Raw genomic sequence first — 23,012 nt, 5'->3', positions numbered from 1 at the left:
TTCCGTATGTTGGAAACTGAACAAATTTCCCCCCAAAATCAACGATAAAATCCCATAGCCGGAAGTAGTTGTGCCTCCCGTGCCCGATTGCTAGTTCGTTTTCTATCAGTTCTGTATCGCACTGTCGTCCGTTTTCTATCGCTACTTGTGTATCGTATCACTGTAAATACACTCTGCAATTCCTATGATTCTTTAATTTCATCGAATATCTACCCTAACACTACCCAAAATTCAACTAATGGAATGTAGACTGTATCCAATTGTTTATGAATACCACGAAACATTTTAATATTAATTGTTAACAGAAAGCAGTCACTTTAGAATGTCCGTTTAGCGTGCATTAGGCTAGGCCAAGACTTATCCGATCGCTTTTGGCTGAGACCATAAGCAATCGAAGTGTAATTGAGTTAAATAAAGTACATAGAGTAAATGACTCATGAAATCAACTTAAAACGAAAATAAATTGCATTAGACATGGGACAAAAAGTTCATTCTAAGCATATTAAACAAATAATGACGTAATGCTACAAAAAATTCCATTTACCTGAATCCTCGTGAAACTCGGGCTCGGTGAAGGCGGTGTTTTGGTGGAGTGCAACCTCACCGTGCTGCACTACTTGCGCTTACGTAACTAATGCACAAATGTCCACATATTGACTTTTTTGTTAAGATGATTTATGGGAGCATTTATGCAAAACCGGATTTCTGTAAGTCGGGTCTTCTGCAACCCAGGGATTGTCTGTACTTCACCGTACTGGTCAGCGCAGGTTGGTGACAGTAAGGCCCAGAACTTGTTCAGATATCACTCACCACTGATACTGGCCCTGGTCGGGAATCAATCTCCTGAGTTCCCACATCAAATATGTCAAATGTTGATATCACTATTACTATAAAGCATCGATCAATTGGCCGATTGCTATTCGGGGAAGCTTTTTCAGAATATCCCGAGGACGTGGTATTGAACTCCACATTCCGCGCACACACACACATGCACACACGCACGCACACACTGCACGTACTTTGTTTCCATGAGCTGTGTATTTTCCATTATCAGGTTCTCCACCTCCACCCCGAGACCTGTGAGGGGGGAAAGACAGCGCGAGATTGGGAGGTCATTCATTGGGTACCACAAGCCTGCTGGATGCATTTAGCAAAGAGGCATCTCTACACAAAGGCTTGCAGGTAGTAGGGAGCGGTAGTGTAGCGGGTAGCGCGCTGCGATACGAACCCGGTGACCCGAGTTCGATACCCGCTCATGGCCAACACCAGTGAAGATTATCTGAACGGGTCCTGGGCCTCTCCTAGGTCGACTCAGCCTCAAATGAGTACCTAGTGTGGCGTGTAAAACATCAGCACTGGTGTTGGCCACCCACCCCCTTGTGTGTCGTGTCGGCCGTCATAGGTGCTCGCTAACAGCACTTGCCCCAACAGTCTGTTAAGGCGATACGGGGATGTTTTTGTTTGTTTTGCAGGTACCACCATCATCATCAGGAATTTTACGGTTAATTCCCAGGCTGTAAAACAATCACATTTAAAAAAAATAACCATTCCTGCATCCACATTAAAATTAATAGGACTCTTTGACAGGCTAAGAAAAGTCCAAAAAGACTCCCATTCATTTGAATGGATATGAAGAAGTCGGCATTGAAATTAATGAGGCACCTACGAACAATTTCCAGCTCTGGTTTTGTGGCAGTCGAGCAGCACTCGGATTGAGTCGAGCAGCGTTGCAATTCTCTTGGCTGAGTAACTTCCAAAGCTGCCTGGCTTACGGATGATAAATTGCTGACGACGATCACGCTGATGGTGTGTATTTTGAAGAATATAATGAAGGTGGGAGAAATAAAAGCAGAACACTGCGAGATTCTAGTTGTAACCCTTTCCCATTCCAATGATGTACGTGTAACGAAATTGGAATGGAACAAGGCAGCAAAACTAAAATAATATACATTTAAAAAAAAAAAAATTTTAAACACACTTTTAAAATATATATTAATACGTACTTTTTAGTGTAATCAAATATTGTAACAAAATCTTCTTTTGTCCAGCAGTAGATCCATCGTCACATCGTAAACATGAATGTACTACACTATGGGGACCTCATTTGCCAGTAAAAATATGATAATTGGTTCTTTACCCTTCTATCTGGCAACAAAACTGACACCTTTTTGCAAGGAGTCATGTTTGCATAGACCGCAATACCTGCAGTCATAAATACAAACAAAAGACATAACTCTGATAATGTGCACTGTCCTTGAAGTTGATTGGTCCACACCCGAGACAGCTTTCCTTCGAGCCTAGTCTCATATGGGTTGGACCAGATGACGCCAAAAGGCGCCTTTTGGCGTCATCTGGTCCAACCCATATGAGACTAGGCTCGAAGGAAAGCTGTCTCGGGTGTGGACCAATCAACTTCAAGGACAGTGCACATTATCAGAGTTATGTCTTTTGTTTGTATTTATGACTGCAGGTATTGCGGTCTATGCAAACATGACTCCTTGCAAAAAGGTGTCAGTTTTGTTGCCAGATAGAAGGGTAAAGAACCAATTATCATGAATGTACTGTAGTAGTGGAAGAACTCCACGACTCCAGGCAGTGGCCCCCGAAGCTTGCCATAACGTAAGGGACCGAGGGCAATTAGACCCAAGCCGAAACATAAGAATGTTTAAAAATATATATGTATTGTCATCAGTAGGACATAAGTATACCAAGTCTGCAGTCGATACCACATTGGGAAGTGGATTAAAATTGAGTTACAAGATTTGAGGATACAACAACAACAGACAGTAAGTTAAATAAAAGCGTGTAATAAAATAAATCTATCGGTACCGAGGCTCCCACAAGGCCATGCTGGAGTGTGTGGCACAATTTGGCGCCAGCTATTATCGAGTGCGGTCGTTGTCACCACAGTTCTCTGCGGTGAGTACAACATCTTTAAAAACAACCGGCACTACGCCTCTCTAAATAAAATTAGCGCTAACCGCTTGAGTGTTCCGAGATTGATTGGTGAACGGGACACCCACCCTTCAACTTGCAGATGTCTCGGAATGGGAAAGGGTGAATATTGCATCAATCTTCCCTGGGTATAATAAATCTCCGTATAAAAAACGAATGATTTATATATATATAGACAGCTAAATCAGACAATAAGGATCACCTGCAGAATTGGTGAAGTATAGTCATGGCCAGCTCAGCGTTGTGTGGGGACCCCCCCCCACCCCCATTCGTGCTTACCCAGCAGGTCGGCCCCCTCGTCCACTTCACAGATGACCTCCGACCCCGCTGACGAAAGCTCTGCATACAGAGAGCTGTCGTTCACCCCGGTCTCCGTGTCGGGCCGGCTGGGTGTGCTGCAACTAAAGGGTCACAAACGCCTCCAAGATGTCAATGTATGTGTGCTTAACTTCTTTCACACCCGTAAGTAACCAACTGCGCTAATCGAAGGTGCGGGGGGAAGGACAACAAACTTAACACAAAAAGCAGTTCTAAATAAATGACAGCATGTCGACAATTCAAACTTCTGCAGCGTGCAGGCTAGAAACAAATATAAATTACAACACGCATCGGGTGCTGCTACTGCTGCTCACAAAGAGCAGGAATGAGCCACACACCTCCCATCATGCCCCATGTGCATGTCACCTGACCACCGTATTCCATGTACAATGCTCTCACAGCCTTGTCTAGACCACCAGCTCAAAAGAGCCGAAAGCGTGGCCGCATGATCGTTTCGAGCATTGCGCGTCGTCGTTCAGAGAAGGCTCCACAACAGAACGTCGTTAAGGAGTGGGCCCAGCTCAGTGTGGGGAACGTCAGCGGGAGAGCTCACGCTGACAGGAAGTGCGGCCCACAAGTGGACCGTCAGCCTCCGAACCCGCAGTTCGCGGGGATGGAGGGCCGCGCACGCTGCACAGACCTGCTGCCCACGTGCTGCGCATCGCGGCCCCTGCTGCCGTCCTTGTTGCAAGGTACCGGGCCGAGCTCTGGAGTCGTCTCGATGATGCCTTGCACGCCGGCCCAGCCAGAGGCTTTGTCTAGCGGGGAAGAGCGCAGACTCAATACGGTATACAACACTGCTTGTGTGTTGTTCTACACCTGATGACGGTTGCTTGTGTTGCTTCCGAAACGTCGTGATTTAATTTATTTGTTTTCATTTTCATTTATTTTATATTTTTTACCTACGTGACTTGACCGAAAAAAAAATCAAAGAGTATGGATCGTTGCAGTCATGAAAACTTCAAATCTAGAATTGTGTGTTGTTGTTAAGCATTATGCGAAAACTAAATATAAGCAGTATAAAAATGTAGGTTTTTGCAACCAATATTAAAGTTTTTTGGGTTAGATCGCCTAAGTATAAATGTGTCATTAACCTATCACCCGACACAGCTAATTAGTAAGGTTTGTCACGTAAATAAAATGTGCCAATTAGTTACTACTTCAACACACCGGTGTGTTGGAGAGTAAACCCAATACATTTACAATTTGAGTACGACCTTTCGCTGGTGATTAACAACCAGCATCATCAGGCGATTTGTAAAGAATTGTGGCAAATGGACTAAACATTTGATCTATATGCAGAGGCACAGATAGGAGTTCTGTTGATGCAGCTTTTTTACTGCGGTAATGTACACTCGGCCGACATGCAGATGAGATGATCTTGATGATAAAAATTATAATGTTTAGTTTTCTACAGCGTGGTTCATGCAAATCGCATCTCACAATCGCCGAGGAACCAACAGAGAAGCTTCAAGACAGCCGGGTGGTGCCGGCAATTACCCAAGCTTCGAGGTCGCCTATATATTAAGATGTTTTCGGCAAATGAATGAGCCTTTTTACGACAATGTTCCATTGATCATACGTCAGCTAATTGATCAACGGACTTGACTTCAGAAGTGAAGCAAGCTTGATTGATGGTCTTAGCAAAGTTGTCATCACCATTACCATCAGATGCACAAAAATAAAACCTTTCTAAAAAAATGGTTTTGAAATTAAAACTACAAACTATTTGTTTTACTTTACCAGGTAAGGCCCACCTAACCGTATAGCTCTTTTTCAGAAGCGACCTGGCCACAAATGATAGCTCAATGAAGTGTCTTATTGTGTAGAAATGTACAGCAGCCAAATACTCTAAACGTATGTTGATTCTAAATGTGGAGGGAAAACCAGGGAACCCAGAAAAAAATTCTACGCAACCACGTGGAGAGAGAGACATGCAAACTCCAAATATACAACAGGCGTCAGGGTCGGGATAGAACCCACGACCTCCTCCATACCAGGTGAGGTAGTTAACATCTCGCCACCGTGGCACCCACTTGACTTGGATTTCGTAATTTAATTTGACCAAGCCGGCCCCATATGCCGGGTTTTATTCTAAATGGGTCATAAACTCCAGAGTAGAGTGCCATGAAGGGTGAAATTGAAAGGAGTCGTATCACAGCCATGTGCTTTGCTAAGGTCACTTGTTTCCTTTTTGACCAAATCCCATTGACGTTCGCCGCAGATGGAAACCAAACTCGTGTCGCTGGGCCAATCTCGATATAAGTGTTTGAAAAAAATAATCCGAAGTGTTCTGCGTATAATCAGACACTCACCGCCAGGAGGCGCGTGCAGTGCCTCGATGTTCAAGTGCTTGCTGTCCGGCAGTGGCTCCTCCTCCTCCTCCTTGTTGAGGTTGTTCTGCAGCGCGGCCTCAACGGAGCCGTGGCTCCAGGCCCCCACCACGTTGGCCGTCACCTCCGCGGTGACCGCTACACCGGCCTCGGGCGATGAAGGCTGATCAGCGCCCATCCTCCCTGCTGCAGCGTCGCCCTCGCTCCATGCAACAGAGTTGCCCGCAATCCCTGCAGCAGCGTTGCCTGTCCTCCCTGCAGCAGCAGAGTTGCCTGCCGTCCCTGCAGTAGCGTCACCCACCCTCCCTGCAGCAGCGTCACCCATCCTCCCTGCAGCAGCGTCACCCATCCTCCCTGCAGCAGCGTCACCCATCCTCCCTGCAGCAGCGTCACCCATCCTCCCTGCAGCAGCGTCGGCCTCCCTCCCTGCACCAGCATCCCCCATTCTCCCTGCAGCAGCGTCACCCATCCTCGATGCAGCAGCGTCACCCATCCTCGATGCAGCAGGGTCACCCATCCTCCCTGCAGCAGTGTCACCCACCCTCCCTGCAGCGTCGGCCTCCCTCCCTGCACCAGCATCCCCCAGCCTCCCTGCAGCAGCAGAGTTGCCTGCCGTCCCTGCAGTAGCGATGTCCGCACTCCCCGCAGCAACGTTGCCCCCCCTCCCTGCAGCAGCATTGCCCCCCCTCCCAGCAGCAGCTTCATCCTCCCTCCCTGCAGCAGGGTCGCCTGGGCTTGTGTCCAGAAGCTCATCCTGCCCGTGTGACAATCACAGCTCCCCGCTTTATCAACGTCTCTTGGTTCGGCTTTCACCGAGCAACACTACTGGCGAGCACACAGCTTACAAATGTTGCCTAACGCTTTTAAAGTGTACGCAAAACACTGACAGAAGCAATTTAAATGTGAATGACAAATGCACTGCAGCACTGTTGGCTATGTACGGTGCAAAAGAAGTTCAACAAACATATATTAGCCGAATCAGGATTCTTTAGATTTCAAAAACAATTCAAATTTATGAAAATTCTAAACTGGCTCACACTCTCGCTGATCCACAAGCCTGGGTGAGCCAGGTTGTTACCAAACAACTTTCCAGCGAAACGTTTCCATCCGTGTCCCATTCTGAACGAAACGCAACGCGAGGGTAAATTCAACCCGGGGACTATTCGTGCAAACCGGGCAGCGGCCCTCAAAGTTCGACGGAATCACAGATGCACGCACGTACGCTCACGTGGATCACGGATGCACACACGTGGATTACGGATGCATGAACACGCACGCAACTCGTCGATCGTAGCTCACCGCAAAGTCACGGTCGGGAGGGCAGCCCGCGAGCTCACCTTGAGGCTGGTGTTGGACACGAGGGGCGGCCTGCGCCACTGCTCCCCAACGACGACATCGGCGCCATCCTGCGGAGACGCCACGGGCACGGACGGGGATGGCTCTGGGCCCGGGAGCAGGAAGAGCCGCAGAGACTTGGGCCTGTCCCTCCTGCAAGGCAACCACAAGGGGCGGCCATTAACTAAAATAACAACCCTCCCACAATCGTTTTCTCCAAGGTAACGGAAAAATGCAAAGTTGCCGACAAATGACGAATATATGTAATGGTCAAGGTGCAGCCCTGCAATCGCTTGCCAATGCTGCCAGACATCTGACAAAAAGAGCTTTACGGCTCATCGGATTCCTCCAGTCTGCATAAAGATTCTAAATAAAAATTGGAATGCTACTGGCTGGCAGAAGGGCCATCACTACAGGGAGCTCTAGAAAATCCCACAAGAGAGTATTTGGCCTATTCTTCCACATTACCCCCCCACACGTGACCTGGCGATCGACCAACTCTGGTCGACCCATTTATACTGCAGGGTGGACAGGTGGGAGGATTTAAGAAACTTGCACCACTGTTTTGACTGCCGAACTGAGAAATCAAACCGGCAACATGTGAATTGAAAGTCCAGTGTGCGGGCCATTACGCTGTGGCAGCATCCAGAAATGAGCAATATAAAAAAGTTGAATGTCAAGTAAATATGTTTACTGGGTGGACGGGTGGCACGGTGATCAGGGCACTGTGCAATGAAGAAAGTCAGTTCGATTCCTGGCCATGGCTAACATGAGCGGCGATAAATGAACTGGTCCTGGGCCCTCCTTAACCCATCTGCATCAAGCAGCATGATAATGTATCATGATAATGTATCATGATAATGTATCATGGAACAACCACTGGCAGTGCACTGACACAGCGGTGGCAAGATGTTTTCTCCCTCGCCTGGTATGCAGGAGGTCGTGAGCTCGATCCTGAACCTAAGTGCCTGTATATTTGGAGTTTGCGTGTCTCTCTCACTCCGTGGTCGCGTGGATTTTTCTCCAGGTCCTCCGGTTTTTCCCTCCACATTTAGAAACACACGTTTACAGTATTTGGCTGCTTGACATTTCCACATGATAAGCCACTTCGTTGAGCTATCATTTGTGGCTAGGTAACTTCTGAAAAAGAGCTAATATAGCTCAGTGGGCCTTACCTGGTAAAAAAAAATAGTTTGGTTTATAGCTTACATCAAGTCCTGTTTTCGTAGGTTGCATTCCGACTGATTTGATCATTGTATTTTCCTATAGCACATTAAATGACAATATTCATAAATTCACGGCTAACACGTGCTGCATAGCCAAGGTGACATGGAAAACACTTGCGAATGATTATACCGACACTGCAATACTGATTAACTTGGTTGATGTATTACTGTCTTAAACGTAGAAAAGTGATGATATTTAGGCACTTGGGAAATGTTGTGGCACTATCACACGTTGCATTCACCACACAGTGTGTGCACGCTCACCATGTGCACAGAAGGTGAAGGGAAATGTAAGTAGGGGGGCAGTGGGGAGACAGGAAACCAGGTGGGGAGAAGCAGCAGGAGAAATGTGCAGAAGGGAAGAGATGGAGATTGAGAGAAGCAGTGACACCGGCTGAAGGAAGTGGAACGGCGGTCGAGATTAGTTCGGCCCCGTAGCCGCAAATGAGCTGACGGAACAGACGGACAATGACATTTCTTTCGGTGGAAGCTGGTGGAAAATCGAACAATTAAAATTAACATCCCTTGATAAAAAATAACAAAACACTCCCGCATAATCCGATCACACTACCGTGTACACCACAAACACTAATGCATTACCACTGCAGCACTCCCAGGAATTGTTCATCCGTCATGGGCCCTAGATAAGCCCCTAAAAAACATCCCTCCCAATCTATAAAATCCATCGAGCCTCCCCACAACTGTGATGATAACCCAGCCATGCCCGCGGCCCTGCGATGGAGCGTGTGCGGTAATGGATGTAGAAAATAAATCTAAGTCACCGGCCCATTTATCCCTTCGCTTCTCCCGAGGACTGGTGTCATACGGAAGACTGAACTGCAAAGCATTCACAGCCAAGGTCTACACGTGGCGTGCACAGCACTCTTGCTGATCCACTGCTGGATGAGAGCATCCCGTGGACCCTTCACCACCGTGGTCCGTGGTGTGTTGGTGAATGAATGCCAGGGTGTGATTTTGTGCCGGAGCAACACGTATCGCGGGTCCACTGTCCCAGCTGTAATCCCCTCTAGCACTTGCCAATTAAAGAGAGTGTAACAGCCATTGTTAAGCTAATGGGGGGCTGTTTGTGTCTGGTATGAATCATCCAGTGAAATCAGCAAGCCTGCCTGGGCTAGCTCCCCCGCCACCCACCCTTCTTACAGCAAGCACTCACGCCACTCACTGCACCATTATGAAATCCATATACGAGTGAAAACATTGACACGTAATGCGATTATGGATGAGTTAAGCGCTATCTAGATGGTAGGGGTGGGCGCCTATGGAGGCGGTGACCAAGGCGTCACGTCAGCCAGCTCCGACCGAGTCAGTGACCCAGAAAATATATCTGTGGGACATTTTTGCCAGCATCAAAAATGATACAAACTGCTCGACATGCGCTATAAATGATCTGCTACTTGCATCGCCTTTGTACCGTTTGCCCCTTTTGGCATTCTCTGGTCTAATACTGGTGAGACTAGCCCAAAAAGAAGGCCGTCTCTGGTGTAGGCCAAACAGTTTCAAAGACAATGCATACATTATAATGTATGCATTGTCTTTATCAGAGCATGTTTTGGTTGCATGTATTGCTTCAAGTGTGTGTGGTTAATGCAGATTTGATGCCTTCCAAAGAGTATCTAATTGCTGTTTGAACATCATAACACCTCCTGTTTCACCGTCAGAGAGGGTAAAACCAGAAAATATGTCTGCACCCGGCACACCACACCCATTATTCCTACCGCTATAGTTGTAGCTAATAGTCATTAAAAGTTGATAAAAGCACCGTCTACGTGCACGGAAGTAAAATTCCCAGCGTTCACAATCAGCTGCCCAGCGGCACCCCTTCTTAACCAGGGCCGAGGGGCCAGAGAGAACGGAAACAGGAGGACTTCCTCACAATTCTGGCAAATCCCCTGATCAAGCTGGTTGTTGTAATCACCGGTGAGACCTCGTACTCAAATTGTAAACGTCGCGGGTGTCCTCTCCAACGCACCGATGTGCTGAGGTAGTAACCAATTGGCACGTGGCCAAGCTTACTAATTGGCTGTGTCGGGTGGTGGTGGGTTAGCAGCGACGACACATTTGCATTGACGCAATCTCACCCAAAAACAAGATTTACTACGAATAATATCGGTCGCGAAAAGCCTACTACCACGACGTGTTTAAACCGAGCCACAGGGACAAATGCCAAGCACGCCGCAAGGGGTAGAGCCCAACAATGGCCTTGGCACATGCCAGCGCCCAGAGCTGACAGTCTCGTAGCAAGGCCAATTAATCAGAATGCTGGCCGAGTTTACACCCCGATTCTGGCAGCAGAAACGGCGCAGAATAATAGACCACCGTTGGAGGCAGTTTTTTTGGTTTGTTTTGGAGCCATTGCTGGTTTAGTGATGATGATCCTTAGTTTTAATAATAATTATCACGCTAATTTGTAATGGGCACAATTTTCACTTGCCCGAAGGCAGCGACCACCCTGAGGCGTGGAGACCGGCTCCGCGTCTCAGTTTCATTTTTTGTTGAACTCTCCTTTGCTGGTTACATGAGTGCTCAACACTGTCGAAAGTTCAATGAGGTACACGCAAGTTTCCATTTGTGTGCATAAATTATAAAAGAGTATCCAATTACAGACGGGGATTTTCTGATCTCATATTACAGCTCTTGAGCTCGCAAGATGACATCTCATTCCAAGTAGATTGACAGCTTTCTTTTTGATGAGTCCCAGGCTTGCGTGTGGTTGGCAGCAAGGTTGTGTGTTCACAGCGAGGATTTATTTTGTTACCGACCTTCATAAACGATATGGCGCTGGTCGTTTGCACCTGGGAGACTTGCAGTCAAGTTAGCAGAAGATTATGCTCATTACTCATCTTACGGCCATTCAGACTGTCAGTTTTACGTATTACAGCTGAACCCAGGGGCAGCAGAAACTAGTGAGAAAAAAAAGCTTTGCTATTTTCATTGCAGGTAGCAAGTAGCCAATCAGCATGTGGGTGAATTAACCCTTTCCTGTTCCGATGACGTACGTGTACGTCATCACAAGAAAACCGGAAGAAAAAATGAAGTAAAATAACTTCATCCATAACGAGGCTCCCACAAAGCCAGTTTGGCGCCAGCTGTCAGAGTACGCGGTCGTGTCGCTACCGTTCTCTGCGGTGATTACAATGTCTTTAAAAACAAAGGCGCCACGCCGCTCTAAATCAAATTAATGCTAACCGCTTGCGCGTTGGGAGAATCGGCCGTGAATGGGACCCCACCCTGCAACTTGCAGATGTCTCGGAACGGGAAAATGTTAAAAGTGCTTCTTTGTTTCTTTACTTGGAAATGCTTTAGCGATCAGGTTTTTTTGATACATCAATACCACCGTCCGCACAAAGTCTTCTTATTCTTAACATTCAGCATACGTATGTACGCATGTTGAACTTCTTTCGTACCGTATGTAGCCAACCATGCTCATCGGAGATGCGGTCACGGATGGTGCTCACCTGAGCAGGCATTTTGGAGGCGGGCACTAAGTGGCCACCCCCTGCCACCTGAGTTACCCCGCCCCCTCTACCCACAATTTCCCACTTTTTTTAAAACTATTTCTCTGCACCACAAAACAAGCAGGTGCAGGATGGGCCAAAAAGCCACCATAGAAAAAGAAATAAGAGTCAAAACATAGGACAGAACAGGAAGGGAACATCACACCGGGACAGGCCAAGAGATGTTCTTGCTTTAGCGGAGATGTTTTAGCTTGACTGCGCACCACACCGAGTGTGTAACAATGCGACAACTGCAATTTTTTGTTTACAACATCGCTTATCGCGTGTGGGAGCAGCGGAGTGGCTCAAATTGCTCGCCAAGGTCATGTGCCCTCTCCATATTGTCCTTCCGACCAGACCAGAGCTGAATAAATCATTATCTTGTTTTAAGAGACACTGGATAATCTCCGTAGAACAACAGGGACCAGATATTTCCCTCTCATAGATGTTCGAGTTAGTTTTATTTGAGCGTGTATGCTTTCGTAATCAATATTATCCATAATAAAGGGTTTTAAGTCTGATGTTGTAGCATCGCGATATGATGAAGCTACAAGATTTCGGACTATATAAAGTCTACGGACATTGTAGCGTACATTTTGCAAATAGAGGGAGGAGCTCCGGGAGAGTTGATACTTGAGGGAGGATAATGAACGATAACAACTGGAGAGTCCTTGATGGAGGTTTTTTGAGTTAGATCGCGTAAATATAAATGTGTCGTTAAACCTCCCACCACCCGACACAGCCAATTAGTAAAGTTTGTCACGTCAACAAAACGTGATATACAGTTGCTTCGTCAGCACACCGGTGTGTTGGAGAGTAAACACACGACATTTACAATTCCAGTACGACGTTTCGCTGTTGGTTACAACAACCAACTTCGTCAGGCGATGAGCCACAATTATTAAGAAGTCCTCATGTTTCAGCCTTCTATTTATACTAGCTTTACTGCCCGTCTTCGCCCGGGACTTGGATTTGCCACGCCTGGCCGCCTTTGTCCCCCCAGTGGCGATGTTCACACACCACACCAGTTGCTCGTTTGAGGTTGAGTCGACCTAGGGGAGGCCGAGGACTGGTTCAAATAATCTTCACCGGTGGTGGCCGTGAGTGGGAATCGAACTCGGGTCGCCGGGTTCGTAGCGCAGCGTAGCGTTAACCACTACACTACAAGGCGTGATGCTTCCACATGCGTAGGTCGCGTGACAGATTTGACGTCACAGCTCACTTGCTGTGCAAAAAAATCTCTGCATTATTGAGCTCCCCCCCCCCCCCCCCAAAAAAGTGTATTTTTATCATTTTTGCATGGTGTACAGTCTGGAAAGTACCCACATGGCAAATTTCAAGTTTGTTGCATGTCGGGAAATACACTGAACATTTTGAACAGACACATTCACAAATTTGCCTTTTATAAAATGGAGATTTTTTTACATTTTGAACTCTGACACTGCCCACAATGTTTCGTTTTCACGGATGGAGTCACAGGGTCTTACACAACACCCACGTGACGGTATGATGGCATCCACGCGGGCGATTGCGCATGCGAGTGTGTGTGTGTGCGCCTCAAGACTAAGTTGTGGGAAACTAGCGACTGTGTTCCGATGTTGGCAGCGAGGGAGTTTTCACGAACACAGAGCAGATGAAAAGACACATTTCCGCTACTTGACACAAACATTGCTGCTGCCATATTGACTCAACATTGGTGAATGAGAAAAAAAATCAAATCGATTTCATAACAAACAAAAAAATCACCTCACATTGCTCCACTTTGGAATTCCCCTCCCATCGTCTAAATTCAATGAACGTGTGAACCCTAAATCCGTTTCACATTTATTTAGATCCGTCTGCCACTGACCGCCTTTGGCGTCTTGGGCTTTTTGGAACTGTCCTCAGCAACCGTTGTTTTGTGTGTGTGCGTGTGTACAGATGTCAATATAAATAACAGCAACAACACGGGAATCGGGCTTTGGGTCACAGGCTGCGATGTGGACAGAGGAGGGCCCCGACTTGAGGCACCAACCCGTTACCGGGGGAGGAAACATGTCTGCACATTTCATCTCCCACACACACAACACAACACAGCGGCAGTAAAGCACAGCAGAAAACAACTCCTGATAATGTACGAAGGAGCGCCCTTCACGGAAATGTGACTCGACATCTCGGCTTCGGCGGAGAAATAAATGTACCGAGTCCTTTCCCGAAACCCGTCAGCTCGCGTTCTACCAGCGATTTAGATAAAAATAATCCGTGTGCGAGGCCGAAGAGTATCGGAAACCGCTATTTTTTTCAGGACAGACAAGAGATTCAACCTCGGAACATCACTGGCAAAAGCAGGAGGAGATACTCCAAGTGACGTCTCTCAAGATGACACAATTTTATTTATAAAACAGGCCCGGCACGTACAACCAACCCGGCTCCGAGACAGAGCGCATTTTGGTTGTGCGGGAAACTTCCACTGGCAAAAAGTCTAACTTTCTGAGAAAGCGTTTTCAATCAATTCATATGTGAAGGAGCATAAACCATCACGCAAACTCCGGTCATCCTCACAGTGGCTTTTGGCTTGCCATCGAACAAAGACGATCACTGCATCGTGCACTTTTGGATGCGCTTCTGCGGTCATCTGGAACGCTCTTCCTTCCCCCGCACGGTTGGCTACGTCCGGTGCTAAAGAAGTGCAATGGACATACATTAAAAAAATGGTCTAATGGCCTTGCAGGGAATGAGTCAAACAAGCTCACATTGGCGAGTCTGACTTGCACACGCAAACACGTACAAGTGTGTATGTAAATGACTCTATATTTGTGGAGAGTGGTAATGTCGTGCTTAGCATGCTGCGCTACAAATCCGGCAACCCGAGTTCAATTCCTGCTCGCGGCCAACACCAGTGATGTTTATCTCAACCGGTCGTGGGTCTCCTCCAGGTCCACTCAGCCTCAAGTGAGTACCTGGAGTGGTGTGTAAACATCGCCACGGAGCAGACAAAGGCGGGCCGGGCATGGCTTGGCACCCACCCCTCATGCACCAAACCGACCTTCAGGAGGTGCTCGCTAACAGCACTTGCCCCAAAAACCTGTTCAGGCTATTATTATTTGTATTTGAAAATGGCCCTACAATCGCAAAGCGATCCACAAAGTGCCGAATATGAATGACATGTTGACGATTCCCTCTCCTACAACCTGCAGAGCGGGTTGGGAAGCTGCAACGGTGGAGAACTCCACTGCATACAAACACCCCCAATGTAACCTTAAAGACTACTGCGGCGATGTAAGTGGGGTGTGGCGTTAGTGGGCATGTGAGGGGGTGGTGTGGCCAGCACCACGCCCAGCTGCCTATGTCTTCCAAGGAACTCGTTTAAGGCTGAGACGACCTAGGGAAAGTACAGGACAATCTCAAGTCGCTGCATTCGTAGCCCGGTGCGCTAACCGCCGTGCCATCTCTCCCACCCCACACACACACTCACAAAGCGACGCATTTGACATATCCATGGTTTAATTTTGTTTTAATTTCTGTTTGCACTGTCGCTACAATTCACCTGGTTTGTTTTTGCTCGTCATTTTGGTGACCCAAATCACCCTTGCAAAATATGAGACCCATTCAAGGTTAAGCAAAATAAACTTGAGGCGGGCTTCAAGGTCAATGTCACCAAAAAAAAATCCCACCCCTCGCTCGCTTTCAAACGGCCAGATCCTGCAACCGCTGCACATCCGCACCACAACCCCAGTAGACGCTACGGTCAGCGCTCCACATCCAACGTACGTCACAGTCGGCCCTCGACTAACGAACAGTCGGCGCCCGATCTCTCGCTTCGGGCCTCTAAAACATTCTTTCCACGCGTATTTCTGTCTTGCCCTTGGTGCACGCGCCCACTCCAACGTCCGCCTCGGGAGACCAGTCCCTCCTCCATCCCCCATCCCACGCACGGTGCCCCATGGCTGAATTGTCATTGCGGCCTTGGTGCTACGCTGCGAGCTCGTCCGCGACTATTGGGCATTAATATCAACCGCTTCGCGTCGTACGCCGAAAACGTCAGAGCAGCTGTGACGGGCGCTGGCGGAGCCCAGGTCAATGGGGTTTGTAGCCCAGCAGCGCTAACCGCTCCACACGCAGCGATGCAGAATCTGGCACATCAATGCATCTGCGAGAAATTAATTAATCTATTTGTGGGAAGGTCGGCAGGAAGGAAGGTAGGTTCAAGCAGGTGCAATTGTGTTGCCAGGTTTCTGGTGACAATTATGCACGAGTTGGGAACACGGTGTGATTCATGGGCAAAATATTTGCCAAACCCAATCCACAATCACTCACCGAGGAGAGCAATGCCAAGTGCTGTTGAGCTCACACAGACCGCAGGGCCTGCGTGCGTCGCAGCACCGCCATCGCACTACCCACCTTGGGACCAGAGCTGGGGTAGATTACAATTATAATTGTGCCGCTCATTGTTACGATTTGCATTGTTCAGCTCACCATGCCGACACCACAGGTCTGCCGTGGGGAATTTTGATTTGTGTCTGGGACTGAAAAATTGGCGGATTTCTATAAAGGGAGGAAAGACCGTAGATTGTGTTTTACGAGCTGTGAACCTGTCCCGATTATCGAAAAAAAATTGGCAAGGCAGAACGGCGGATATAAAGAATGCAATGTTAGTTTCCCTAAACGAGACTTGAAAAACCACCCAAGATGCATCATTTTCCCAGAGTGCTCCTCTCCTGCAATGATCACACTGGGTTGGACCGAGGTAATTGTCTCTCACTTCACTGCTGGTGAAAGGACTTCACCAAGAGGGAGCCCTTGAGAGACCCTCTAGAGGAGTTTTTTGTCCATTCTTCCAAGCTGACCAGATGTCTTCAAAGACATCTGGTCAGCTTGGTAATGTGTAGTGGAACTCCCACACTTTATTCCACTACACATTACCTGCCGATAGACTAACCTTTGTGTGCCCATTCATATTGCCGGGTGGACAGTAAGCAGGGAGATTCAAGAAACTTGCACTATTCTTTATACTTCAGGGATATGGAATCGAACCATCGACTTCTGGATTACAAGTTCGATGTGCAAACCATTACACCAAGACAGCATCTAAAAAAATATTGATTACAGGTCGCAAATTTCAAATCCACCAGAGGCCCGTCATGCTGTTGGTTCTGTACAAGCGTCGTACATTGAGTGAATGCGTGCGTGTGAAAGCATCATTTCAAGCACTGTTATTCACGTTTTTCGTTGCCCATATTTGCTATGTACTGTTTGTGGAACTTCTTTTGCACTGTACGCAGCCAACCGTGCTGAATCGGGGGCGCGGGCTATTGTGGGTGTGGGATTCACAATCCACGATGGAGTAAACCATTCATCTACAATTGATCGAGGTTGTCCTTGCACACAAAGTGCAGCTTGCCCGTACACACAAATTACGAATGCAACACGCCTTGCAATGCTGCACCATCAGGGACAGGCACTTCCAGTCGCTGTACAGTCATTAAAGAGTAATGTGTAACGAGGGAGAGGTAGGGAAAGGGCACTTAAATATTCTAATGTTCAACAAAAAATTAAGTGTGAAACAAATAAGCAATGCATGGCGGTTAAACACGACGTTCCGTGGGGGGGGGGGGGGTGATGTACTAAAAATGCCCCTGCGCCGAGGAGGCTGGGTGGCTCTGAGGTCAGCCCGCCAAGCCGTTACCGCGGAGATCATGAGGTTCAATCTCAGGCGGCCACCAGGGGTTAAACCGGGTTCTCAAGCGTCAAAAAATCACCTTCCACATCAGCTGTGTGCTCCGGAAAAAAATACAGCATGCCACGCGCGAACTGATATAATCATAGACACATTCAACCAACCTGACATTTGGTCTATTTTATACTTTACAGCCTATTGTAGGTGGCTTTCAAAGCCAACCTTTAAAGTGCGAGCAAACATTTATTTTACAGCAGACTTGAAGTCCCCTTAAATGGCTTATCATTCACATTTGGAAATCAGCCAAAAATCTATCTCAATCTTCAAATGTATCATGACACTGATCCCACTAAATCTCCTCCGACCTCATTTCCAAATGCTGCTGCCTATTTCTCCGTTGATCACCGCCTCCTGCCTCTCAGCCTCCCGGCCCTTCTCCACATCGATGCAGGTCGCTCCCTCTCTGCTGCTAATTACCCCTTGTTGCCTGGACTTTTCATTGCATTGAATACGTGCACTCCATACCCATATAAATACCTATAGTGGTCCCTCGGTCAACGTTTTTAATCCGTGCCACGAAAACTACTGTCAACCGAAATAACTGTTAATCGAATTCACTTATAAGTTGAAAAATAGGTAAAAATCGCTGAGTTTGCGACAGAGAGCCGTTTCCACTGACAAAACAGAAAACGTAGAATGTAAACAAAGCCAGTCGAGGTCTCAACGCTCATAAACGGCGGCCGCTGATTGGCTGAGGGCATGGCGGCGAGTGCTCGGATTGGCCGAACTTGTCGCCCGCGTGCATAACGTAAACGTACCGTTAGTCAACATTTTAACGTCGGTCGAAACCATGGGGGGGTCCCCCTATGGGAGGCGACAAGTTCACCGAAAAATCCGTTAACCGATGTCACTGTGAACCAAGGGACTACTGCAATGGTCAAATTTCTATGTAGAGGTCTGCCAGACCGACCTCGTCATCTCATCCATGCAGTGTTCAACCACCACCAGCACCACCGCAGCACACACTTTGTAATTACGTAGTCGATCATATTCATCTATTCATTTGCACTTGGAACGCTGACACACGCTGGATCACTCTTGTGGAATGACATCACGACATTCACTTCACAGCGCATGTCGTCTCTCTCGCTCTCTCTTTTCTAACATTCGGCAGAATTCACCAGGCAGCCAGGATAAGTGAAGCGTGCCGAGTGGCTCAGTGGTCAGCACGCTGGACACCGGGCATCCTGGATTGCCCAAGAGACAGCGCACACCTGCAGAACAACACCCAAGCTGTACGCACCACTAATGCACAGCGGACCTGGCCTGCCTCACCCGGCCTGTCTTACCTGGCGATTTCACATCTGTCGTTTACGCAGCAGCAATGCAGCAGGCCGAGCCAAGCTCGCACTCTAAACGATCTGTGATCCATTTAACAACGAGGCTTTTTGTGACCAATATTATGATTCGTAATTGATATTTTGGGCCACATTGTGCAAACAAAATGTGAAAACTGGCAACAGACTTCTGGAAAATGTCTGGCCTGATGATGCTGACTGTAACCATCAATGCAACATTGTCCCAGAATGCTACGTGCCAGTCAGACTGGCACGTTGGCTCACGAAGCAAATTCATGCATGGGTGTGTCGGGGTGAAGGAGGGTTTATGGCAGACCTTTTGCAGAATCAAAATCTGTATTTATTCTGGAAGAATTCCATGAGCTGGGAAGCTCAAAAATATATTTATTGATCGCAAATCCAGTTTCATGACGAGACGTGAAAAACGGGGGAAGAAATAGCTCTCGGGTTTCACATCAATACAGAGTTGAATGTGTGGCACACTCAGCACGGAGGAAATAAAAGCACGGGCCACTGAATAAATAATGCATGCCATTTAATTTAACTCTTACTGCCGTGAATTGGGCGGGTGACCATACCGTTAAGTAACGCTTTACTACCAAATCAACGTGTAAATGTGCCAGTGTCATCACCGGATGTAAGTCACAATGATAATCTCTTTAGGACAAAAGCAGATGGCTAGCACTGCCCCCAGCAGTGCACTGTAAACATCACATTTCCATATGGGCTGTACACTCTTAAATAAAATACGAGCGTGTAATTATATTGTGCAAACTGCGAAACAAAAACACGTCAGACCAATGCGAGGGCAGGGGAGAAGACGCAAACAAATCCCGTCAAAAATGCCAATTCTGAAAAAATACACGCATCAATAATTAAAGTGCAGCGCAGCATTTTAAAACACAGCACACACGCAGCTCGGCGGCATCAACCCGTGTGTATTGAATGAACACAAAAGGCCGGATTACACAAACCAACCCACAGTGTCGGGAAACCAGCAAGCGTGCGCACTCCGAATTCTGAACGTGTGCACGTGCACGCACAATTACCAACATCGGCCACAAACGCAGAGGAAAGAACCACCCCCAACACAAGCAAAACGATCTTAGCCGATGAACAGGAGCCGACGGCGAGCGCGGGACGTCGGGTTCGCGGCACGACCGATTAAACCAGAATCGTCCCAGGCTGTACGTCCCCCCCCCCCCCCCCCCGTGTGCGATGGGCAACCGACCTGTCCGCGTCAAACCCCTGCTGTATGGCGCGGCGAGCATCGGCCGCGAGCGAGAAGTGCAGCACGGTGAGTGCGATGAGCGACGAGATGACGAGCGAGTTGACCACCGCCACTCCTCCCACGAAGCCAAACACGGCCAGCAGAATGCTGAATACCGTCATGGCCTGGCATGGCGGAGCGGACGAGCGGGGCGAGCAGGAGGACGAGCGGGGCGAGCGGGAGGACGGGCGGGCGGGCGAGCGAGCGAACGAGCGGGGACCGCTTCTCCGTCAGAAGCGGCTGGGCAGAGAGGCCGGGTGGCACGGCGGCTGCCGTGAGCCCCAAAGCTGCTGTCGGAGATGCGGCAGAGACCCACCCACCCCCTTGTGCACCTCAACCCCCCCCCGTTGGCCGGCAGGGGGGGGGGGGGCTTTGCGCTGACGTCATTTTTGCCTCACGATGTTCATCCGAGCGAGCAAAAAAAACGAGGTGATAGCCGCACGCGACGCGCGGGCAAACAGCACCACCTGGTGCCGTACGCGCGCAGCATTGCGGCCACACGCGCACAGCACATCGGGTGTTGCGAGTTCGCACGTGCCGTCCAGATTCAACTCGGCAGTTGTACCCTCGAGAGGCGGATAAAATGGCAACTCCTCGGTGAGAATTCACCACTTGGCACGCCGTCAACAATGGGTTGCCTTTAGAGAGACTTGTCCCGTTCGCAGGAATGTGGAATTTACACCAACGATTCAGGATTGCTGACGCAGAAGGGTATTTTGCTCAATGCTCATTCCAGCGCAGAGACAATGACTTTCATATATTCACTTTAAAATGTAGGATACCTCCTTCATAACGAAGAGGAAATGTTATTTCACACCCATTCTATTTTTATTTGGGGGAGCAGCGGCGCAGTGGATCGTCCACTGGGCTATAAACCCAGCTCCTGGGTTCGTAGCCTAGGAGACACGGAGGAGATTATATCGTGCAGTTACTTTTATTTTCAAATCTGATTTTAAGTGGTTTTCAGAAGTGGGACTTGGGGCTAGGGTACCAGGACAAAGTTGTCTCACCCAGCCAATAATACCGCACTGACAATCACTTTGCAGCAGATTGCGCGCTATGGGGCCGTCCATAAATGACGTCACGCGATTTTGAACGATTTTTGACCTCCCCCCCCACCCAATCGTCACACGGCGTCACAAAGTCAGACCCCCCCCCTCAAATATGACGTCACAAAGCTCTGCCCCCCCCCCCCCCAAAAAAATAAAACATGCTTCAAATCGCTTTAAACTATTGTCATTGTAGTGCGTAGTTAATGTGGCGCTGCACTCTGATGTTGTAGGAGAAAACATTTATTAAAAAGCCCATTTATTTAAGTAGAACGTTTTTTTTAATTTAAAGTTGCGCATTTTGATGTGACGTCACATTTCTCAAACACCCCCCCCCTGGTCACACATCGTCACAAATGTCTGACCCCCCCCAGCCCCAGGTGCGTGACGTCATTTATGGACAGCCCCTATGGTAATTTTTCACGAGTTGAACAATTGCGCAAGTTACCTGAAACAGAGGGCACTGACCCATGGGTGTCTTCTATAATGAAGATCTTTCAGGTTAGGTGAGCTCGTGTCACTAAAAATGTGTCGTTAACCCGCCACCACCCGACACGGCCAGTCAGTAAGAGGTTTGTCACGTGAACAAAACGTGCCACTTAGTTACTACTTCAGCCGACTGGTGTGTTGGATAGTAAATCCACAACATTTACAATTTGAGTAGTACGACGTTTCACTGGTAATTACATCCCCGGCATCATCGGGCGATTTTGCCAGAATTTAACGACACGTTTTATAATTACGCAATCTAACAAAAAAAACATTTTACTGTGAATAATATGGGTCACGAAAGCCTTCCACGTGTCAAGCAAGGCACGTCTCACTGCTGCACAGCCATGAAGCATTTCCAGCGAGAGGGCTACGGCACGCACAGCAAGCGACGGCTATACACTATTATTATTATCCTAAATCTTGTAAAAAAAAGCTTAACAGTTTGAAAAGCGGTATTCTCTAGACTATCATTATAGGATTTGCCTGATTGTTATTGTCACGTAATCAAGCATCTGAAGACACAGACGAAGAATCAAAATTTAAGACCACAAACAAAATGTGGCTGTTCTCAGCCCATAAATACATCCTGGATTTTAGGCCAGAGAAATTATTAAAAAATGGGATTTCCCACTGCAATCTCAGTTTGGCAGCCATTAAAGCATTGCGAGCGGTAAATAGGTTGAACAAACACACAAAGGTGTGCAGCATTGCACGTACAAACGCTCTCAACCTTATCTAAACCACCAGCTCAGTAGAACTGAGCATGTGGCCAGTTTTGCAATTTAAACCACCAATGCAAAGAGAAATTGCGGCAAGTGAAACAAAGACCAGTTTCATCCTCATTCAATGCTCTCTGCTGCCATGTGTCAATGAGCAGTGAATTGTTTAGATTCAAGCGTCAATGTTTGCACTGGTATTTCCCTTACCGCCGCCATCGCTCAGACTCATCTTGCCAACTACATTTACCCAATCCTCCTACAATATTTGCAAATCACAGTGGACTGCATTGCACCGTCCAGCGGCTCGCACCTAAGCGCGTGAAACACCATTCGGTGCGACCTTCATGCGTCGATTGCATGATGCTCCAGTAATCCCGCATCTCCGGTTAGCACGGCTGGCTACGTAAGTTGCAAAATAAGTTCAACATACACACAAGCTTAGACCTTGGCGGCATGGGATATTGGTTGGCATTTTCAAAGTAAACGATGTTATCCCATGGATGCTCATTTACATAGAATGTAGCTTTTCACGTGCACATTTCCCTTTCTTCTGTTGCCTTTTCATTTTCATAGCAAACTTTTGGACAGGAAATGAATTACCAGCGTCGATGCAGTCAATAACACCAACTCCACTTTGGGGGAAGTTGGTGGTAGCGATTTTCTGGAGAGACCGGCGAACGCTTAAGTTAAACCAATGCCTCGGAGGCCACCGATGGGGATAAGCGCCACTCGATCGTGGAGATAGTTTTGACTCGGATCGGTGATATCTCACTGGTGAGGTCAAAG

The 23,012-nt window shown here is 47.9% G+C and overlaps 1 protein-coding gene across 1 annotated transcript in view; it reads right to left on the bottom strand.

Annotated features, from left to right (window-relative positions):
• The window catches only part of LOC133345166 (C-Jun-amino-terminal kinase-interacting protein 4-like), a 92,259-nt gene that overhangs the window by 35,097 nt on the left and 34,150 nt on the right, over positions 1-23,012 (bottom strand). The window contains 5 exon segments of the mRNA XM_061555696.1: positions 1,020-1,077; positions 3,235-3,356; positions 3,914-4,031; positions 5,589-6,360; positions 6,944-7,094. Of these exon segments, the coding sequence (XP_061411680.1) occupies positions 1,020-1,077; positions 3,235-3,356; positions 3,914-4,031; positions 5,589-6,360; positions 6,944-7,094 (1,221 nt within the window).

This window comes from Lethenteron reissneri, chromosome 3 (genome assembly GCF_015708825.2).
Source record: "Lethenteron reissneri isolate LAM-NWPU_2019-01 chromosome 3, ASM1570882v1, whole genome shotgun sequence".
In the NCBI taxonomy this organism is placed as follows: Eukaryota; Metazoa; Chordata; class Hyperoartia; order Petromyzontiformes; family Petromyzontidae; genus Lethenteron; species Lethenteron reissneri.
This window is presented reverse-complemented; position numbering and strand designations above follow the sequence as displayed.